The following is a 21,053-nucleotide window of genomic DNA, read 5'->3' on the forward strand; positions in this document are numbered from 1 at the left end:
AAAGAACCATGCATAGCCACAACAGCCCTGCACCTCCCCCTCATGCTCTTTACCAGCTTAGTCATAACATTACTGTGAAATGGAATTCCACTCCTAAGTCAGAATTCGTTGCAGTTTAGCCAACATGTTTGTGTTATTCATTTTAGTATGTCCAGCACACCTGAGCTGATCCCTCAGGTATGTTGCAAGTTTCTGGAGATAGGATCTGATTAACTCATTCAATCCCAGCCATTTTCACTGGAGCAAACCCTTTTACTGGATTTTGACTGATCTTGCAAGGCCCACAGAATATTTGGTTCTAATGCTATATAAACATGGAGCCGTTTGGACTCTCTTCTTTCAGCAGAAAAAAAAATGCCAAAAGGTCTTTCTCCATTCTTCAGCAATCGGGATTACAAAATGGCTAAGTTTCATGAAAATGGCAATTTCTGGGCAAAAAACTGAGAAAAAGAGCCTTTTGTAAAAGCATGCATTTCAAGCACGTGAGGCACCACTGCCGCCTACTGGTCGCTTTTTTACATGATTTACCATGCAAACGGCTTATTCTCATTCACAGATTGCATCAGACCCTCCTCCTCTCTATGACGCAAACAAAAAAAAAAAGACTTAGACGTACAAGTACGTCCTTGGTAGGCGGGGCCAAATTTTAAAAAGACGTACAAGTCCGTCTTGTGGATTGAAAAAGTTGAGTATGGCGGGGATTGAAGTCAATTTACAATTATGTCCTGGGCTGTAGAGATGGGTTTTCAACTGCTTTCATAACACTGATATTTTTCAGCATTGACATTTCTTACTGCGATAACAACCCCAATTTTCTCAGTGATTCATATCTAGATTCTGGATTTATGGCGGAACATAACGTTGCGCCACATGATGATTTCAGCCACCTGATTATGAGCAATGAAAGCTCAATGGAAGTGTCAGGATTAAAAAAAAATGTTTGGCATATACAGACACATTTGACAGGAGTGCAGTCACATGCTTGTGCTACTCATTAAAAAAATGCACACTCCTTATAAATGGGGCATCGTTTCAAGGGAAATGAGTGGAAAGGAAACATCGTTCCAACAGATAGAAAATCGACCAAAAATTATTTGCATAACTTTGTTTTGTGCTGTTGTATGCACAAATATGTTTGTTTGGCCTGCAAATGATTGATGACTTTAAATCATGTTATATATTCTTAAGAATGAATAATAAACCTCTCCGTGAGCCGTCACCTTACCGTGGTGGAGGGGTTTGTGTGTCCCAATGATCCTAGGAGCTAAGTTGTCTGGGGCTTTATGCCCCTGGCAGGGTCACCCATGGCAAACAGGTTCTAGGTGAGGGACCAGACAAAGCACGGCTGACAAAGCCCCTTATGAAAAATAAAATCGATCCTACTCAGTTTCCCTTGTCCGGACGCGGGTCACCGGGGCCCCCCTCTGGAGCCAGGCCTGGAGGTGGGGCTCATTGGCGAGCGCCTGGTGGCCGGGCGTACACCCATGGGGCCCGGCCGGGCTCAGCCCGAAGAGGCAACGTGGGTCCCCCTTCTCATGGTCTCACCACCCGTGGGAGGGGTCAAAGGGGTCGGGTGCAATGCGAGCTGGGCGGCAGCCAAAGGCGGGGACCTTGGCGGTCCGATCCTCAGCTGCAGAAGCTAGCTCTTGGGACATGGAATGTCACCTCTCTGGCAGGGAAGGAGCCCGAGATGGTGTGTGAGGCAGAGAAGTTCCGACTGGATATAGTCGGACTTGCCTCCACACACAGCCTAAGTTCTGGTACCAGTCCTCTCGAGAGGGGTTGGACTCTCTTTCACTCTGGAGTTGCTCACGGTGAGAGGCGCAGAGCAGGTGTGGGCATACTCATTGCCCCCCGGCTCAGTGCCTGTACATTGGGGTTCACACCAGTGGACGAGAGGGTTGCATCCCTCCGCCTGCGGGTGGGGGGACGGGTCCTGACTGTTGTTTGTGCATATGCACCAAACAGCAGCTCAGCATACCCACCCTTTTTGGAGTCCTTGGAGGGTGTGCTGGAGAGTACTCTTGCTGGGGACTCCCTTGTTCTGCTGGGGGACTTCAATGCTCACGTGGGCAATGACAGTGAGACCTGGAGGGGCGTGATTGGGAGGAACGGCCCCCCCGATCAGAACCCGAGTGGTGTTTTGTTATTGGACTTCTGTACTCGTCACGGATTGTCCATAACGAACACCTTGTTCAAGCATAAGGGTGTCCATATGTGCACTTGGCACCAGGACACCCTAGGCCGCAATTCGATGATCGACTTTGTAGTTGTATCATCGGATTTGCGGCCGCATGTTCTGGACACTCGGGTGAAGAGAGGGGCGGAGCTGTCAACTGATCACCACCTGGTGGTGAGGAGGCTCCGATGGTGGGGGAAGATGCCGGTCCGTCCTGGCAGACCCAAACGTATTGTGAGGGTTTGTTGGGAGCGTCTGGCGGAATCCCCTGTCAGAAGGAGTTTCAACTCCCACCTCCGACAGAGCTTTTCCCATGTTCCGGGGGAGACGGGGGACATTGAGTCCGAGTGGACCATGTTCCGTGCCTCTATTGCTGAGGCGGCCAATCTGAGTTGTGGCCGTAAGGTGGTTGGTGCCTGTCGTGGCGGCAACCCTCGTACTCGCTGGTGGACCTCAGCAGTAAGGGATGCCATCAAGCTGAAGAAGGAGTCCTATCGAGCCTTTATGGCCTGTAGGACCCCAGAGGCAGCTGACGGGTATCGACTGGCCAAGCGGAACGCAGCTTTGGTGGTCGCCGAGGCAAAAACCCGAGCATGGGAAGAGTTCGGTGAGGCCATGGAAGCCGACTTCCGGACGGCTTCGAGGAAATTCTGGTCCACCATCCGACGTCTCAGGAGGGGGAAGCAGTGCACCACTAACACTGTGTACAGTGGGGATGGGGCGCTGCTGACTTCGACTCGGGACGTTGTGAACCGGTGGGCAGAGTACTTCGAATACCTCCTCAACTCCACCAACACGCCTTCCTTGGAGGAAGCAGAGCCTGGGGACTCTGAGGTGGGCTCTCCTATCTCTGTGGTTGAAGTCACTGATGTGGTTAAAAAGCTCCTTGGTGGCAAGGCCCCAGGGTGGATGAGATCCGCCCGGAGTTCCTCAAGGTTCTGGATGTTGTGGGGCTGTCCTGGTTGACACGCCTCTGCAACATCGCGTGGTCAACGGGGAGAGTGCCTCTGGATTGGCAGACCGGGGTGGTAGTCCCTCTTTTTAAAAAGGGGGACCGGAGGGTGTGTTCCAACTACAGAGGGATCACACTCCTCAGCCTCCCTGGTAAGGTCTCTTCAGGGGTGCTGGAGAGGAGGGTCCGTCAGGAAGTCGAGCCTCAGATTGAGGAGGAGCAGTGTGGTTTTCGTCCCGGCCGTGGAACAGTGGACCAGCTCTACACCCTTAGCAGGGTTCTCGAGGGTATGTGGGAATTCGCCCAACCAGTCTACATGTGTTTTGTGGACTTGGAGAAAGCGTTTGACCGTGTCCCTCGGGGAGTTCTGTGGGGGGTGCTTCGTGGGTATGGAGTACCGAACCCCCTGATACGGGCAGTTCGGTCACTATACCACCGATGTCAGAGTTTGGTTCGCATTGCCGGCAGTAAGTCGGAATCGTTTCCAGTGAGGGTAGGACTCCGCCAAGGCTGCCCTTTGTCACAGATTCTGTTCATAACCTTTATGGGCAGAATCTCTAGGCGCAGCCGAAGCGTTGAAGGGGTCCGTTTTGGTGGCCTCAGTATTGCATCCCTGCTTTTTGCAGATGATGTGGTGCTGTTGGCTCCTTCAAACAGGGCTCTCCAACTCTCACTGGAGCGTTTCGCAGCCGAGTGTGAAGCGGTTGGGATGAAAATTAGCACCTCCAAATCTGAGACCATGGTCCTCAGTCGGAAAAGGGTGGAGTGCCCCCTCCGGGTCGGGGGGGAGATCTTGCCCCAAGTGGAGGAGTTCAAGTATCTTGGGGTCTTGTTCACGAGTGAGGGCAGGAGGGAGCGAGAGATCGACAGGCGGATCGGTACAGCGTCTGCTGTGATGCGGACGTTGTATCAGTCTGTCGTGGTGAAGAAGGAGCTGAGCCAAAGGGCGAAGCTCTCAATTTACCGGTCGATCTACGTTCCAACCCTCATCTATGGTCACGAGCTATGGGTCGTGACCGAAAGAACGAGATCCCGGATACAAGCGGCCGAAATGAGTTTTCTCCGCAGGGTGTCCGGGCTCTCCCTTAGAGATAAGGTGAGAAGCTCGGTCATCCGGGAGGGGCTCCGAGTCGAGCCGCTTCTCCTCCACATCGAGAGGAGCCAGATGAGGTGGCTTGGGCATCTGATTTGGATGCCTCCTGAACGCCTCCCTGGTGAGGTGTTCCGGGCATGTCTCACCGGGAGGAGACCCCGAGGAAGACCCAGGACACGCTGGAGAGACTATGTCACCCAGCTGGCCTGGGAACGCCTCGGGATCCCCCGGGGAGAGCTGGAAAAAGTAGCTAGGGAGAGGGAAGTCTGGGCTTCCCTGCTAAAGCTGTTGCCCCCGCGACCCGGCCCCGGATAAGCGGTAGAAGATGGATGGATGGATGGATGGATGGATGGATGAATAATAAATACCGGTAGATTTATAACAAGATGATTGCAGTGGCTCAAACCTTTTTCAGGAACGAATTTCTACTCATGGTGATTTTTGCTTAGATCAAACAATTTAGCTCATTACACTGCTCAACAATTTTATACGGCAGTCTGTAATCAGAGAGTAAACTTTTCTAAATTATGTTTGTGCTGATTCTGAATCTGTCATTTTTTTCTCTCTCAAACATCATTTATTCATAATAATAATAATAATATGATAGGGGTGGCCCGGTTATCGACTGGTTAGCACGTTCGCCTCACCGTGCAGAGGTGCAGGATTCGATTCGGGCTCCGGCCTTCCTTTGTGGAGTTTGCATGTTCTCATCATGCCTGAATGGGTTTTCTCCGGGTACTTGCGGTTTCCCCACATTTCAAAAACATGCGCGGTGAGTTAATGGAACATTCTATATTGTCCTTAGGTGTGAGGGAGAGTGCAAATGGTTGTATATGTGCCCTGCAGTTGGCTGGCAACCAGTAGGGTGTACCCCTCCTACTGCCCGAAGTCAGCTGGGATAGGCTCCAGCACGCCCGTGACCCTCGTGACAATAAGCGGATTAGAAGATGGATGGATTGATAATATGATATGTAATATAGTCATATATTTACTAGTGTTTATGAATTAATGGTAACGGGTGAATTTATTTCCCTGAAATGTCATAGCTAGAAATTACAATGCATTGTACAAGCATTTATAGGTCAAACTATCTCAAAAACCTCATGTGCCCTAAAAAAAAGCTTCTTCAACTGTCAATTTATTTGGAATTTAGAGAGTTTAGTCTTCTGTCCTCGCTATTTAAGAATAATAATGCAGTTAAAAACTGTAAACACATGGGGATTATATTAAGCACAATATGCGTAGACTGTCATTTTTCTTGCCTGTATTCAATCCATTGCTTACAGCTTTATCGTCAGACTAAATGCCACCTGATAAAAGACGAATGGTCCTACAAAACGATCAATAGTGCTAAATTAACACAAGCAGGGTATTTTAAAGAAGGTAGTCAATCACTTAATGGCCTAAACGGTGACATTTGTTGATTCATTGTTTTCAAGAGATCAGCTAATGAATTGCCAGATAACAAGGTTTGCCTCTTCAAAATTAATACAAGTTGTTATTTAAACTTTTTAATTATATTAGTCTTTGCCTGTTGCACAGTAAGTGGTATTTGGCAGTCTTGCCTCAACCCAAAAAGGTTCTGAGTATGAAGCCACTCCATGTCTGTGGAGTTTGTTTACATTCTTCTGTGAGTTTCTACAGCTTCCTCTTGCAGTCCAAATTGCATGTACTGTATGTTTGGTCAATTTGAACATTGTGTTACATTTGAAGCAAATTTGAGAAGAACAAGTCAGTGAAAAGTTGGCAACATGGGACCAAAAAAGTCTCAGATGGCGAAGGAGGGCGCTTATATTGAGTCACTTGATTTGTTCACCGAGGAATTCACTGCTGTGAGGCTGCAGGAAAGGGCGATTGTGGAGTTGGTCAACACTGTGAAAAGACTTCACATCTAGAATCCTGAAAAGGACAAGCACATTGCCTAATTGGACAGAAGCGTCACATACTTGATGCAGTACAACTCGGCCCGGGGTTGGGTTGGAGGCTCAACAGCAATAGCGGGGATGTACAGACTTCCCTCTCCCCAGCTATTTCCCATGCAACCAGAGATAGTCTCTCCAGCATGTCCTGGGTTGTCCCCGCGGCCACCCAAATCCTCTAAAGCCATTTCTTGTTTTGAGCAGGGGTCACCAACCTTTCTGAAACTAAGAGCTCCTTCTTAGCTACTGTTAGGGTGATCCTGTTTGCGAGCAACAGGTGGCACTGTTGGGCTCCTCCTGCAGTGGCACACCGGTTGGTCATTGTGGCATTAGTTTGTGTTTTGTCAAAAGGATTCCCTGCCCAACCAGTCAGTGTTGGGTCATTGTTCAGATTTGCTTGTGTCTGCTTCTTGGGGTCGTCTACCTACTTAATGTACAGGACTATCAGTTTGATAGTATGTTTTGAAATAACTTTTCTCAAACTACCTTCTGATGTCGTAATTAACTAATCGCATTTGCGATTTCTCTCAAGAATTATGAAACAGATAAATATCTGCCAGCGTTCGCATTTTGAAATGATCACTTCTACAATATTCCTGGAGAGTCAAAGTGTCTAATCACTGGTGAGGTACTTTTGGAATAGGTCCGCGTGCACCATGTTGGTGACCCCTGGTTTCGAGTAATGTTGTAAAATGAGTTGCAAATAATAAGTTGTTGAATATTTATTGTTCAAAGTTTAGATAAATTATGAAACATAAACATTTTTAGAGGGTGTCTGTTCCATTTTTTTTCCTGCGTAAGGTTCGTCCATTATGTTCCAGAAAATTCATTTCACAAATGATTGCCTCGATTGCATGTGTGCATGCAGATGGCCGTGCTCTTGCTGTGGGTGGAATGGGTGCTGACTTGCTCCCTCGCAACATCCTTCAACAGTATGACTTTCGTAAGGATGTGTGGGCTTTACTTCCTCCCATGCCGACCCCGCGCTATGATGCCAACACACATTTATTGGACAACAAACTCTATGTAGCAGGTACTTTCTAACGCTAATAGAAATTGTTATTCAGGCAGAATGCTCTCTGTAAACTACTTCTATGTGTACTTTATTGAAATATTATTTTCCAATGATTAATCTATTGTCTTTTACAAAATGTTGTAGGTGGCCGCCAGTGTAAGCGGCCTGTGAAGGCCTTTGAGATGTATGACACCGATATGCGCTCATGGATATCGCTTCCAATGTTGTCATGTAAGCGATCTTATGGAGGTGTGTTATGGGACAGTGCTGGGAGGCTGTGTTTGCTGGGAGGTCTACGACAGGGAGGAGGACATCAGACCTCAAAATTTACCAAGAACGTCAACATTTTTGACTGCAACCAAGGTATGGATGACCTAAAATAAAATACCCATATTTCTTTTCAAATGAATCACATCATTCATTTGCGGTTAACACAAGGCTTTAAGAAAGGTTTTTCAAACCGTAGCTCGCGGCGTAGTTTTGAGTAGCCCGCGAAAAGCTTTTGGATCTTACTATATTTAGCTGCAAGGTTTGATTTCACTTAAAAAAAATTGAATATTATGTTTCACGAGCATTTACTTGCCATTATTCTGTTTCTGTTAGTCTCCAGTAGGTGGCATAGGAGGGCTTTTTTTCACATCATAATCACCTGACGACTCAAGTATTGTCATGCCGACCATTCAGCGTCTGATAATTCACCTTGCTCAAGCTACTGTTCTCAGTACAGTTTTCGAGACGTTTCGATGGTTTTGTAGTTCCCTTGCCTCGTTTTGCATTTTAAGTAGTTTTCTCTGTTTTTGTAAGGTTGTGTAAGATTTTTGTTCCTCCTGTCCTTTTCAGACAACGTATTTCCGTTTACAATAAAGTTATCAATAAATTAGAATTGCTGAACGAAGTGTGAGTAATTCTGGAAGCAAATCTGCCCAATAGAGTCTGATTTAATGTCAAATATAAGTGCAATGCTGTACATCCTGAGCTTTGTGTTAACATGCAGGAAAATTCCGAGTGCCATACATTGTTGGCATTAAGACATCCCATTTCTGTTTTTGCATCTCATTTATACTTGTATTCGAAATTTCTGCCTCAAAATGTAAAAATCAATATTGTGTTAATTTAATGTTAGGCCCATGCACGATGCAGCAACAAGTGTTTGAGATATGACCCGAGTGTCACGTTGCGCCCGAAGCGATAGAATGATCGCTCCGTGCACAACAAAATAAGGGAGTGGATCCCCGAAATAGCAGACACAAAAAGAGATCTTGTCAGATAACAAAAGGAGTATTTAATAACGAACACAAAATAACCCGACAGGGAGAATAACAAAAAGCGCTGGTCAAAATAGGGACCAGGGATAAAATAAAAGGACAACAGAAAACGCTTGCGGAAAAAGATGGCAAGGAGGGTCAGGTTAGAATAATGAATATAAGTTTCACTCGCAAGAGGAAACAACGACGCGTAAATACAGCACAAGGCTAAGAGGCAATGAATAAATGCAAGTAGGAATCGCGGTACGTGGCATGCCGGAACGGGAACCGATCACCTCGGCGCTCCCGGTTTCTCTCTCTCAGGCGGTTGTCCAACAGGAGGGTGAGCTCGATTAACCCTTCCAGGTCGGCACTGTTGTCGCGGGTTGCTAGTTCGTCCTTGAGCTGGGTGGTTAACCCGCGACGAAACAGTCCACACAGCGCCCGATCATCGTAGCCACTCTGGCCGGCCAAAGTCTGGAACTCGATCGAGTAGTCCGCCACCGATCGCCTCCCCTGGTGGAGTGCAAGTAACCGGCCCTCCGCCTCTCTGCCCCGCACGGGATGGTGGAACACCCGGCGAAACGCCATTACGAAGTCGTGGAACTGAGACCGGAGGCTCGGCTTCGCTTCACTCGTCGTCATCGCCCATGACGCTGCTGGACCTGTCAATAAGGTCATAACATAGGCCACTTTCGCGGCGTCATTAGTGTAGACGGACGGCTGCTGGTCGAATATGAGTGAGCACTGGTGGAGAAAGTGCCCACACTGCCCGTGCTCACCCCCTTAACGTGGGGGGTGTGGAAGTGACGGCTCCCTCATCATTGTGAGGAATGATGCGGGTGCCTCAGGAGTGGTCGAACGAACCCCGGGGGGAGGTGTTCTCTGTTCCTCCACCCGTACTAAACGGGGTTCGAACTCATCGAACCGATGAGCCAGCATGGAAACCGCGCCGCGGAGTTCCGAGATGGCTTGGCCCTGCTGACTCATCTGTTGCTCTTGTCGGGACAGAGCGGACAAAATCTTATCAATGTCTGCGGGATCCATGGTGGCCGGAGAATTCTGTCACATTGTGCCCCAAGCGATAGAATGATCGCTCCGTGCACAACAAAATAAGGAAGTGGATCCCCGAAATAGCAGACACAAAAAGAGATCTTGTCAGATAACAAAAGGAGTCTTTAATAACGAACACAAAATAACCCGACAGGGAGAATAACAAAAAGCGCTGGTCAAAATAGGGACCAGGGATAAAATAAAAGGACAACAGAAAACGCTTGCGGAAAAAGATGGCAAGGAGGGTCAGATTAGAATAATGAATATAAGTTTCACTCGCAAGAGGAAACAACGACGCGTAAATACAGCACAAGGCTAAGAGGCAATGAATAAATGCAAGTAGGAATTGGGCGAGAGAAATTTTGAACGGTGTTCTCCGGCAGTGAATAGACTGCCAGAGCGTCCAAATAAAGGCTGCGCAATTACTCCCTAATGGGTGACAGGTGTGTAAACGGCGGGCAGAAAGCCCGCCCTCTGCTGGCAACCACGGGACGTGACACCGAGAAGCGTAATGGAAGCTAAAAACTATTGAGTTATTTATCTATCTAGCTATTTATTTACCACTGGGTATGTGTTTTGGCAGGGGATTTTGGTCGAATGAAAAGCAGAACCGGAGTGTGATTATTTATTATAGTCTCATTTTATTATAGTCTTATATAGTCGGTTATTATAGTCTCATAATGATGAGGTGATGGGGTTTTTTTTCATTTAAAAAAAAAAGAAGCAAATGCCTGTGCCTTATACACACAAAGACTGTGATATCAATATTTCCACTTCCACACATCAGGAATGCACAATACCAAGTTTCTCCAATTTCGAAATAGATGAGATGGGAGATGAGCTGCAGATGGGAAACGGGCAATCAGGAGCTGCCTGAATTATAAGATCACGAAACAGATGGCTGTAATATCTTCAGCAATGACTTTCCACATAGAAAAATATTCAGTAATTCGGTCACTGTTTAATATTTGCATTTATACCTCTACATCACAAAAAATCAGGCACCCTCCAAACTGGCCTTTCTACATAAGTGGTGCCCTTCTGGCGTACTTGCAGTGTATAGGCAAGATAACACACACAGAACACAAAACAAGAATTGAAAAAGTGAATGAATATGAAGTACGGAAAAAAAAACATTTTGGTAATATGTCTATCTTCTGGTATATGAAAATAAATGAATAAATAAAAACATGTCTCAAAATAAGAAGTTTCACATCGCAGTTTGTAAGTGAAAATCAGCATTTTGTGTCTCATAAAAACACATTGAAAAGCAAAACTGAGAATCAAAAATAACGTTTTTCTAATCGATGGGGACAATCCCAAAAGGCATGGTAACGTAATGCAACGCATTTTTGTTCCTTATGCATAGGAAGTAGGAGTTGGAAGCAAACGGTCAATAAGGTGCCTCGTATCAGGCCACCGAGACGTTACAGATGCTGGCCTAACTGGGCCAGGACAAATTTTATGAACAAATATGATGAAATCAACACAATGTTGTTTAAAAAAAACAACAACAACTGTGTGGTGTGTGTGTGTAGCAGAATGTATCCAACTTTGAATAGCAAAATACACTAGCAGGCAATATAATAACCTTCTGGAGAGAAAATTAGTGAAAGCGAAACAGAACAAGAACCGGAAAAGAAAGATGTTATGTGACGGTGTTTGTCAGCTAGCTGCGGGTTAAAAGTGTATTCATACAGGACAACATTTTGAATATTCCTTCGGATAACACCTGTAGTTCAGAATTTTCTTATTTTCATAATACACCCCTAAGATTTGTAATCAAATATACTTTGCTGAAAGACCATACAAACGATTCAGAACGTTTTGAGAATGTTTTAGCCACAATTATCAACCATAACATTCAAACATTTTTTTTCTTAATGCCGAATACGTACAAATGTTTTGAAAAATGTATAGTACGATTAATAATCACACTAAAATTTGTGTTAATCATATGTGATGAATTACTAATTATGTGTGTCAAGTGTACCTTCAATACTTCTAAGTAAGTTATCACATCAAGTTTTATAACTTGGCATTAATATTCATCAAAGAACACTTACGTTGCATGCCAATTTAATTTTTAGCTAACCAGATTCCAAGCGAGGATTATTTATTTAGTTAGTATTTGTTATTATTGTTTTCATTATTTTTATTGTTTGACTAGAATGCTAAAACCAACATTTTACCTTTTTGCTTGCGAACTGAATTATGTGTGACCATTAAATTCTGCTGCATCATTCCCACCTTGTTTATCCTTCATTTCACCGTTCAGGTACGTGGCTGAAGTCAGACGAGACAGTGCCCTTGAAAACCAAGAGAGCTGACTTTGTGGCTGCTTTGCTGCGTGGCCGCATGGTGGTAGCAGGCGGTCTAGGTAAGACTAAATAATGGTTTCTACATCATGGAAATGAACTCATACTTATTTGAATGTCACTTGTACAATACCAAACAGAGCTATCGTGTTCCGCTGTGAAACTAGTCAAGACTCATAACACAGAAAGTGGACTTGTGTGTTTTATTGATACTGTATATCGCATGATTCTGGCTTTGATAATTCCATATTTACAATTACAATTTACATTACCTCTAAACTAAATGGTTGAAAGTTAATTTAATGATGGCGACCTCTCAACTTTTTCTGTCTGCCCCGGCTAAACTTGGCTCCTCCCAAAATGCAAAGTTTGTCTCTCATTTAAGAAGTGTGAAAATATTTTCTTGGCACCAAGATGCCACAAGATGGTGCAAAACCCCCTCCCTAATAGAAAAGTGGAACGACAGTATTTTTTTCTGAGATGCCATAAAATGATTCTAAAATTAGAGGTGACAAATTATCGTGTTAATTGCGAATAGTTAATTACAGTCATATTTACCGCGATATGTTTAATCGCGTTAATCTAAATTTTAATCTCTAATTTTATTGTACCTGTTGGTGGGTTGCTTTTTTATAATCTCCCATTTTATATGTTGGCTTCCTGTGTTCGAGTTGGAGAGGGTGGGAAACAATGGTCAATCACAGCCTTGATTGATTGGACTTGATTGAACATTGATTGGCTGTCATTATGTTTGGGCTTGTTTAGCAGAAACTGATAGGCTCCCATTGGAGTTGGGAGGGCCAGGTAAGCAGCGGTGAGGAGAGGATAGCTGAACGTGAATGAGCATGTGAGAGTTCTCGGCCCAATGAATGGAAAATTGACATTCCAAAATCCCTGATGGCACTCTGGATAAAGGTAGAGTGTTGTGCCAAATATGTAAGGAGTTTGCTAACCACCGAGGCAGCTCAAGTTTAGCCTACCACATCAATGCAAAGCAACCAGTCGCGAGTGCAGCTTCAGTTAACATTAGCACCGAAATCGTTAGCAATATAGCGAGCTAAAGCAAATCTCTTCACCAAACTAAACTCGAGGGGAACACCCATGTACGAGGCATGAAGTCAGCATAGCTCCTGTGTCCTCTGTAGCCTCGAGAAGTGACTTACCGTATTTTCACGACTATTCGGCGCACCGTACCAATGGCCGCAGTCTCATTAATGGGTGACATTTCTGTATTTTACACATATACAGGACGCACCGCAAGAATAGGCGCAGTTTTAAAGTGGTAAAACATACGCTTAAACATACGGCATGCATGCATGCTAACACGTTCGCTAACACGTTAGCTTGAAGCACACACTGAAGCTCGAAGCTAAAACACGTTTTTAAAAAGGCAACGAAAGCAGAACTGAGTTCGGGTGTATTTTATTTACAAGGTACTCACGTTTTTTGCTCAAGCATCACTCAGAAAGCCATCAAAGTCGTCATCTTCTGTGTCCGAATTAAACAATTGTGCAAGTATCGGTAATCCATTCAAACCGCCGGGTTCCCCCTCGTTGTCAGAGTCACTCTCGTCGTCATGTGGCTCCACGGAAATGATGCCGGCTTTGCCAAAAGCTCGAACAACTGTACTAGGAGCAACGTTCGTCCAAGCAGCTACAATCCATTCACAGATCTTGGCGTAACTAGCCCGGCGCTGCCTCCCACTCTTCGTGAAGCTGTGTTCGCCATCGATCATCCATTTTTCCCATGCCGCTCGCAACTTCACCTTGAACGCCCGGTTGATGCCGATGTCCAGCGGTTGGAGTTCTTTCGTCAAGCCTCCGGGAATGACGGCAAGCTCGGAGTTCATTTGCTTGACTTTGTCTTTGACGGCGAGGCATGGAAAAAGCCATCCGGTCTCTTAACATACACCTCACTTAGCCACTCTCTCATTTTCTCCTCGTCCATCCAGCCCTTTTGGTTTGCTTTCACGATGACGCCGGCTGGAAACTTTTCTTTCGGCAGCGTCTTTCGCTTGAAAATCACCATAGGTGGCAGTTTCTGTCCGTTAGCATGACAAGCAAGAACGACAGTGAAAGCTGACTTCTCGTGCCCCGTTGTGCGTATCGCAACCGTGCTGGTCCCCTTCTTCTCCACAGTGTGGTTCACCGGGATGTCGAAAGTCAGCGGGACCTCGTCCATGTTGGTAATGTGGTTAGGCTGGATGCGTTTGTCGACAATCTTTTTACTGCAGTAGGTGCGGAAAACGGCCAGCTTTTCTTTGTAGTCCGCTGGAAGTTGCTGAGCCACGGTCGTCTTCACTCTCATAGATAGATGGCGCCGTTTCATAAAGCGAAAGCACCAAGACGGACCTCCTTGAAAATGTTCAATTTTCAATTCTTCGGCTAACGTTTTCGCCCTTAGTCGAATGGTGACCGTGGAGACGCTTCTGCCGGCTGCTCTTTGATCAAGAATCCACCGCTCCAGTTGGTCTTCCAACTCTGGCCACCTCGCCTTATTTCCACGGAAACTGCGCTTGGTCTTTTTGACTTGGCGAAGCTCGTTCTCCTGCTTCCTCCATTTGCGAACCATGGATTCGTTGATATTAAATTCTCTGGCGGCTGCTCGATTCCCGTGTTTCACTGCATAACCGATGGCTTGGAGCTTGAATTACGCTTCGTAGGCGTGTCTCTTTGTGGAACTCATTTTCGGGGGTTCTTGAAAACCAAAACCGAAGTTGTTTTGCAATAATGCACACACTCACCTTTTATACATGTGCTGGTACCTGCTAGAGGCGTGCCTTACACGCCCACCCTTCACTCATTGCCGGACCCACCCCCTGCGTGCCTGTCCTCCCTCACGTCCACCTCTCTTCATATATGTAAATTATGGAGAGAGAGATATGTAAATATAAGTGCGCGGACGCACTTCACTGATTGGCCGACCGATTCCCCGCACTTCACTGATTGGCCGACTTCACTTCCGTCTTTTCTCTATATAAACAGCATGTCGGGTCTCAGCCAGATTTTGGAACTCGGCTCATAGAAAAGACGCATCGCATTATAAGGCGTACTGTCCATTTTGGAGAAAATTTTAGACTTTTAATAGCGCCTTATAGTCGTGAAAATACGGTATGTTTATTTCAACACGTTATTCTGTAATCATGAACAGTGTTATTTCTGAAGTGCTAACTTAAAGCACTGTGATTTAAGGGTCTGTTTTATGTATTTTTTATTATCTGAAGCAAGTCCCGTGTTCAGTACTTGTATTGATCAGAAAGGTTTTCTTACTGTTTTTGATGTTTATTTTATTGTTAATTTTATTTTTATTTTGTAGTTATTATTTTAATATTTTTATTTATTTATTTATTTATATTAATAATTTTTAATATTTTGTTGTATTTGGAGATTTACCAAAAAACAAACTACCATATTTTCACGACTATAAGGCGCCATTAAAAGTCTTAAATTTTCTCCAAAATGGACAGGACGCCTTATGGTGCGGAGCGTCTTTAGTATGCGCTGAGTTCCAAAATCTGACTGACAGCCGACACACTGTTTATATAGAGAAAAAACGGAAGTGACTGTGGCCAGGCATGCGGGAAAGAAGTCGGCCAATCAGGGAAGGGTGGGCGTGTATATATACATATATGGAGAGGGAGAGAGAGTGAGAGAGAGAGAGAGAGAGAGAGAGAGAGAGAGAGAGAGAGAGAGAGAGAGAGAGAGAGAGAGAGAGAGAGAGAAGGCAGAAGTGAGAGAGGACAGGCATGCGGGGGAGAAGTCCGCCAATGAGTGAAGGGTGGGCGTGTAAGTGGACGCTAAAGGGACGCTGCAAGCAGGTACCAACACTTGTATAGAGTGTGGCAATTTGCATAGTTGCAAAACAACCCCCGAAAATAAATTCGACAAAGAGACACGCCTACGAAACTCAGTTCAAACTTCAAGCCATCGGTTATGCTTTTGGCATGCGTGCCCATCTCAAAAACCAAGTCAAACAAATGAACTCTGAGCTTGCCTTTATTCCCGGAGGTTTGACTAAAGAACTCCAATCGCTGGACATCGGCATCAACCGGGCGTTCAAAGTAAAGTTGCGAACGGCATGGGAACAATGGATGATCGATGGCAAACACAACTTTACAAAGAGTGAGAGGCAGCGCTGGGCGAGTTACGCCACAATTTGCAAATGGATTGTGGCTGCTTGGACGAACGTGTCTGCTTGCACTGTTGTTCGAGTTTTTGGCAAAGCCGGCATCATTTCTGTCTAGCTGCATGGCAATGAGAGTGACTCTGACAACAAGATAGAACGCGGCGTTTGTGATGGATTACGGTACTTGCACAATTGTTCAATTCTTTCTACACACACGCGCTGCCACCATGTTTCGCTCTGTTCTTTACTTTCAAATGTGGGAAAGCTTCACACGAGAGAAATGTTGACTTTGCTGTTGCTGCTCCTTCTTTCCGCTCGGCAATGCGTAGCAACTCACACTTTAGCATGTGATGCGTTCAATGACAAATGGGATGTGCAGTCCTCTGCTTCTGATACAGAGGATGAGGACTTTGATGCATTTCTGGGTGATGATTGATCGAAAAACGTGAGAACATTGTACGATGGCTAAATAAAATACACCCGAACTGAGTTCTGCTTTCGTTGCCTTTTTAAAAACGTGTTTTTAGCTTGTATCTGTATGTCTTGGCATGCATGCCGTATGTTTAAGCTGGCGTATGTTTTACCACTGTAAAAATCGACAAAAGATTAAATAAACGCTGTTTTAAACAGAATGTATTTGGTATTGTGTCAACCATTACAATGAATCTGTCCTCACATCAAACATAATACAAACATCTCCAACACATAACAAAATATTTTTGTAATATGAAACAAACATGTAGCCAAGTCCAGTCACCGAAATATCAAACTAGCATTCAATAATTTCAGCCACTTAAAACATTCAAAATATTGCCAAACTAGAGATGTGACCTTCCCCCTGTTATCAACAATTTATTTTTGTGCCATCACACTTTTCTTTCATTTCAGTGCACAGGATTCTTTTTTAAAACAGGTTCTGAGACTTGAAGGCTAAACATTAACATAGCGTGGGCTTTATTGTAGCCTCGATTGTGGAGCGGTTTTCTTTAAGATTGTATTTCTATTGAACGTATTTTCCATTGAGATTGATCACGTGCCTATCACGTTACATATTGATATTGTATTCTCCCAGCCCTATAGAGGTCTGTGTGCATCTGAGCTTGCCCATTCCAACATGTTATGTCTTTCAATTTGGAATTTCGCCACTTATGTGATTACGATGTTGTGATGTGATTAGGTCATGAGCCCTCTGCTCTGGACACTGTTGAGGCTTTTCATCCTCTGAAGAAAAAATGGGAGCGATTGGCTTCCATGACGTTCCCCCGATGCTCGGCCTCCTCCATCGTCATCAGAGATCGACTTCTCGTAGTTGGTGGAGTCAACCAGGTATACTGAAGATTCAGGGCTGGATGTAAAATGCATACTGAGCTAGATCTGCAGCGGATAGTAAGACAGGAATTTAGATTGAAAATCTTGATTGGGAATTTCGATAATATCAAACGTGAGCCAGTATGCTTTTCAAACGAAAAAAAAACATTTTCGATAAAACGTCCTCGGGTCTTCCTCTTGTCTGACAACTCAGTGCAGGAATTAACTGATAAAGTCCTCGGTCATACAAGAAACAGTTTACAATGATAAGAATACTGTGGGGAGCACAGAGCTGGAAATTGTATCATCCACTGAGATTATTTTGCTATATGGGAAACATAATTGTTGACGTGACCAATAGTTTGCCATAGGTGTTAATCACAATGGCAAATGTAATGGATTTTGTCCTCAAAGGTGCACTGTGGTTTATCATTCTAAAGTGGCGGGCGCATGTGTATGGCTAATTTGGTGGATAAAGTTTTGTGTGCGGTACACAAACGACTGACACAACCCTAAGTAAAATTGTGTCACTGAATTCCAAAATATGCTTTGATCATACAGGACTCACTTTTCGTTTGACCCTGATTAAATGTCATCGCTTTTTTAACAAGATTCTATTTTTAGTTTGCTGTAGTTAGACTGCCAAGTTAAAACACAATGACAGTGAAGCATAATTCAACATAATTGAATGCCCAGTGGCAAAAAGAAGAAGAAATCCTTGCGACATCATTGTTCCCAGCAAGCTTACTGCACGCAAAACATGAAGAAAGAAGGGGGGTTGAACTTTTCTTTGATTTGAAAAGTCCAAATCCTTGACTTTCAGTCAATTGTTAATATTTCGGATTTTGTTCACCATGAAAGCAAACAAAGCATGTGTTTTAAGCAAAACAAAGACGATAATATTGGCCTTACTTCCCAAAACGGATCAACATTTTGCCCCGTCTATCAACACGTCGTGAGTCCAAATGCTGCAACCCATTTTGAAATCCTTTGAGGCTTATCAAACTTTAAATCACAACTTTGAAAACGGGACGATGGATCAAGAATGCCCAAATACTGAACAGTTTTCATGCATTACAGACATTCTGCATTTGCATTAATTATGAGTAGAAAATAATTTAGACTGTTCAATCAGCCTGCCAATGCATGTTTTGGGAATGTGGGAGGAAACCAGAGTGCGCGGAAAAAACCCACGCAAGCCCAGGGAGAACATGCAAACTCCACACAGGGAGGCCGGAACTGGAATTGAACCCGGTATCCCTGCACTGTGAGGTTGACGTGCTAACCACTGGGCCGCAGTAACCGTAGTTAATCACTGAATTACACTAATGCAGTAGGAAAGCCACAATTACAGGATTTCAGATTCAGAAAACTTTATTTATCCCAGTGGGACAATTAGAGAATGTACACACTGTGACGACAAACCATTGTCGACCTTGAATATACATTCAAATGGGAAACAGAAGTACAGCCATAACTGAGTCTTCACCGCTACTGACGATAAAATGTTTGTTGAGCTCTAGACAGTTTTGTTGAGATTTCAGAGTCCGCACTTTGTTCCTTTTACTTTATTACAATATATACCAGTGTTGAGTGTAAATGCTTCAGCCACATATCCTGTAGATGCTATTTCTCCTTATCTGTCTCTATTTGTTGCTCCTAGGTGCCCAGTTCGGCTCATGAGATACTGTATGTAAAAGAAGAGGAATATCTGTAGTCTGATCCCAGGCAGTAGCGCCCTCTTTCATCACAGTGCAACATGGTGGTAAACTTCTATATGGGACAACACTGCCCCCTTTTGGGGTTTAATAACAACGCAACCCACGTTGAAGCACCATCAACAGGAATGCAAAATGCTTTTTGGTATGCAAAATGCGCTTTCTGAAGAAATCTCAGTATCTAATGATTCTACATTGTACGTTGTAGTGCACAAGTTTTGTTGCTTATGCCTTGCAATGTAGAGACTAATCTGCAGTGCTTGACACATTTGTTTTAACGACACCCTGGGCACCCTTTACGCCAGCCGCCCAAAAGTATCAACATTTTTAAGGTTGTTAATACTTCAGCATCAAGAAGCTCTTCAACTAAAATGCTATTAATTACGATACTTATTTTCACTGGTTTTTTTTTCTTCTTGGTCCAACTTTTGGTAGAACTTGGTGACACATACAACCAGAGCTACTTTGCAAAAAAAGAATGGAGCGGGCGTTGTTAAACCGTTTTTTTTAATCACACAGTAGCCTGACAAAATATTGATGCTGTTGCCAGGCCTGGTGTGTTTGCAAAGTTTCATGAGTTTTCAAGCCCGTTTAGAACCTTGAAAAGTTGTGCTGTTTTCTTGGCGAATAGCATGTTGTCATGGCAACAGCTTTTCAATAAACTTTGGTGGACAACATCACAAAGGCCTAAACGCCCTTCAGAGCAAATAGAAGGTAAATGTGGTTAACCCGCCAAGAAAAACATAAAATAAAAAATACAGTATATTTCCTTGAGCCAGTGGGAAATAATGGCCGGGCAGAGAATGAAATTATAACACAGCTCTTTGTTCTTGTGTTGAAGTTAATGTTTCAATGTACCCTGGTATGGGTGGATCTTCAAAATCTCATTTCATATACTTTATTGTCCCCAATGGGAAATGGACACATTTTGTGGACGAAGTGAATGGCAATCGGATCTAAACAAAAAAAATATTTCAAACAAACAAAGGAGGAACGGCAAGTATAAACAGAAATCGCGAGTCAAAAACAACCAGGAAAAACAATACATTAACAAAAAGCTCTCGCAAAGGCAAAGGAATATTACATCCGAAAATATAAACGAAATGACGAGAGTCCATTTTCACGAAACAAAAATGAGAGCATGATCAAAAGAGAAAAATAATATAAATACTTACAAGTAACTTGCTGAGTTCAAAAACAAATTCAAAAAAATAGTACAAACAACCTACATCAATCAGAGTTAAAATGATAAATTCTAAACATTAAATATAATGATAAATCAGAACTAAGTTGATAAATAGAGAAAGGTATTGAAATATCCATTATGAATACAAGAGAAAATTGACACAAGAGTGCCAGAGTGAGGATGTATATAATCCCGATACAAACCAAAAGTTGTAAAAATATCACGGTTAAGGGTAAAGTATGAGCCTTAATGGAGACTTCTTACTTTTTCTTTTCTGATTGATATAAAAATGATTTAGTAGATATAAACACATAAGGACTAGATAAGTTTTTTACTTCATCCTACTCCCTTGAACATAATAACTGTTGAATGAAGACTGATTTCTTTCTTTTTACTTTTTTATCTACCTTATTTTCTGTCAAATTATTACTGTATATGTTTTATGTTCAATAAACAAACAAACAAACAAGAGACTCGAGTGCAAAAACGATAATGATGAGAATGAGAAAAACCACATTTAAAACAAAGTAAAAAACACAAGAACTACAGAACAAAACAGGAGTCTGAGTCGCCACAGTGTGGCGCCAGAAACAACAAAATGTTCGCCAGTCCAGGTTTGGACATAATATTGTACATTCAAAAAAATATGTGGTCGATTTTCTGTACCTCATTCTCACAGAAAGCACATTCATTATCGTCTACTTTAAAATCGTTTTGGGTTTTTTGTTTGTTTGTTTTTTTAGCAATTCGTTGGCAGGACGAAGACAATTCATCATTTTAAAGTATCTCTCGTTGACCTTTGGTGGAATAGGAAGATGGGAATAAATTGTTCTTAGCTTTTCAATAGATGTTTTATCATATTTATTTCTTGTGTTATTGCTAGTAATTTTACAAGGGAATGGATTCTCAGAAAGACTGTCAAATGAATTTTGTAGTACATTTT

At 43.6% G+C, this 21,053-nt stretch overlaps 1 protein-coding gene across 3 annotated transcripts in view; it reads left to right on the forward strand.

Annotated features, from left to right (window-relative positions):
* klhdc8a (kelch domain containing 8A) overlaps positions 1-20,954 on the forward strand; it is a 494,173-nt gene extending 473,219 nt beyond the window's left edge. For all 3 annotated transcript variants that reach the window (XM_052075220.1, XM_052075221.1, XM_052075223.1), the window contains 5 exons: positions 7,012-7,176; positions 7,303-7,521; positions 11,734-11,835; positions 17,076-17,224; positions 18,870-20,954. In XM_052075220.1, coding sequence (XP_051931180.1) covers positions 7,012-7,176; positions 7,303-7,521; positions 11,734-11,835; positions 17,076-17,224; positions 18,870-18,923 — 689 coding nt within the window. In that variant the 3' untranslated portion in view covers positions 18,924-20,954. The remainder of the gene's footprint in view (positions 1-7,011; positions 7,177-7,302; positions 7,522-11,733; positions 11,836-17,075; positions 17,225-18,869) is intronic.
* The last annotated feature ends 99 nt before the right edge of the window (positions 20,955-21,053 follow it).

This window comes from Hippocampus zosterae, chromosome 9 (genome assembly GCF_025434085.1).
Source record: "Hippocampus zosterae strain Florida chromosome 9, ASM2543408v3, whole genome shotgun sequence".
Taxonomy (NCBI): Eukaryota; Metazoa; Chordata; class Actinopteri; order Syngnathiformes; family Syngnathidae; genus Hippocampus; species Hippocampus zosterae.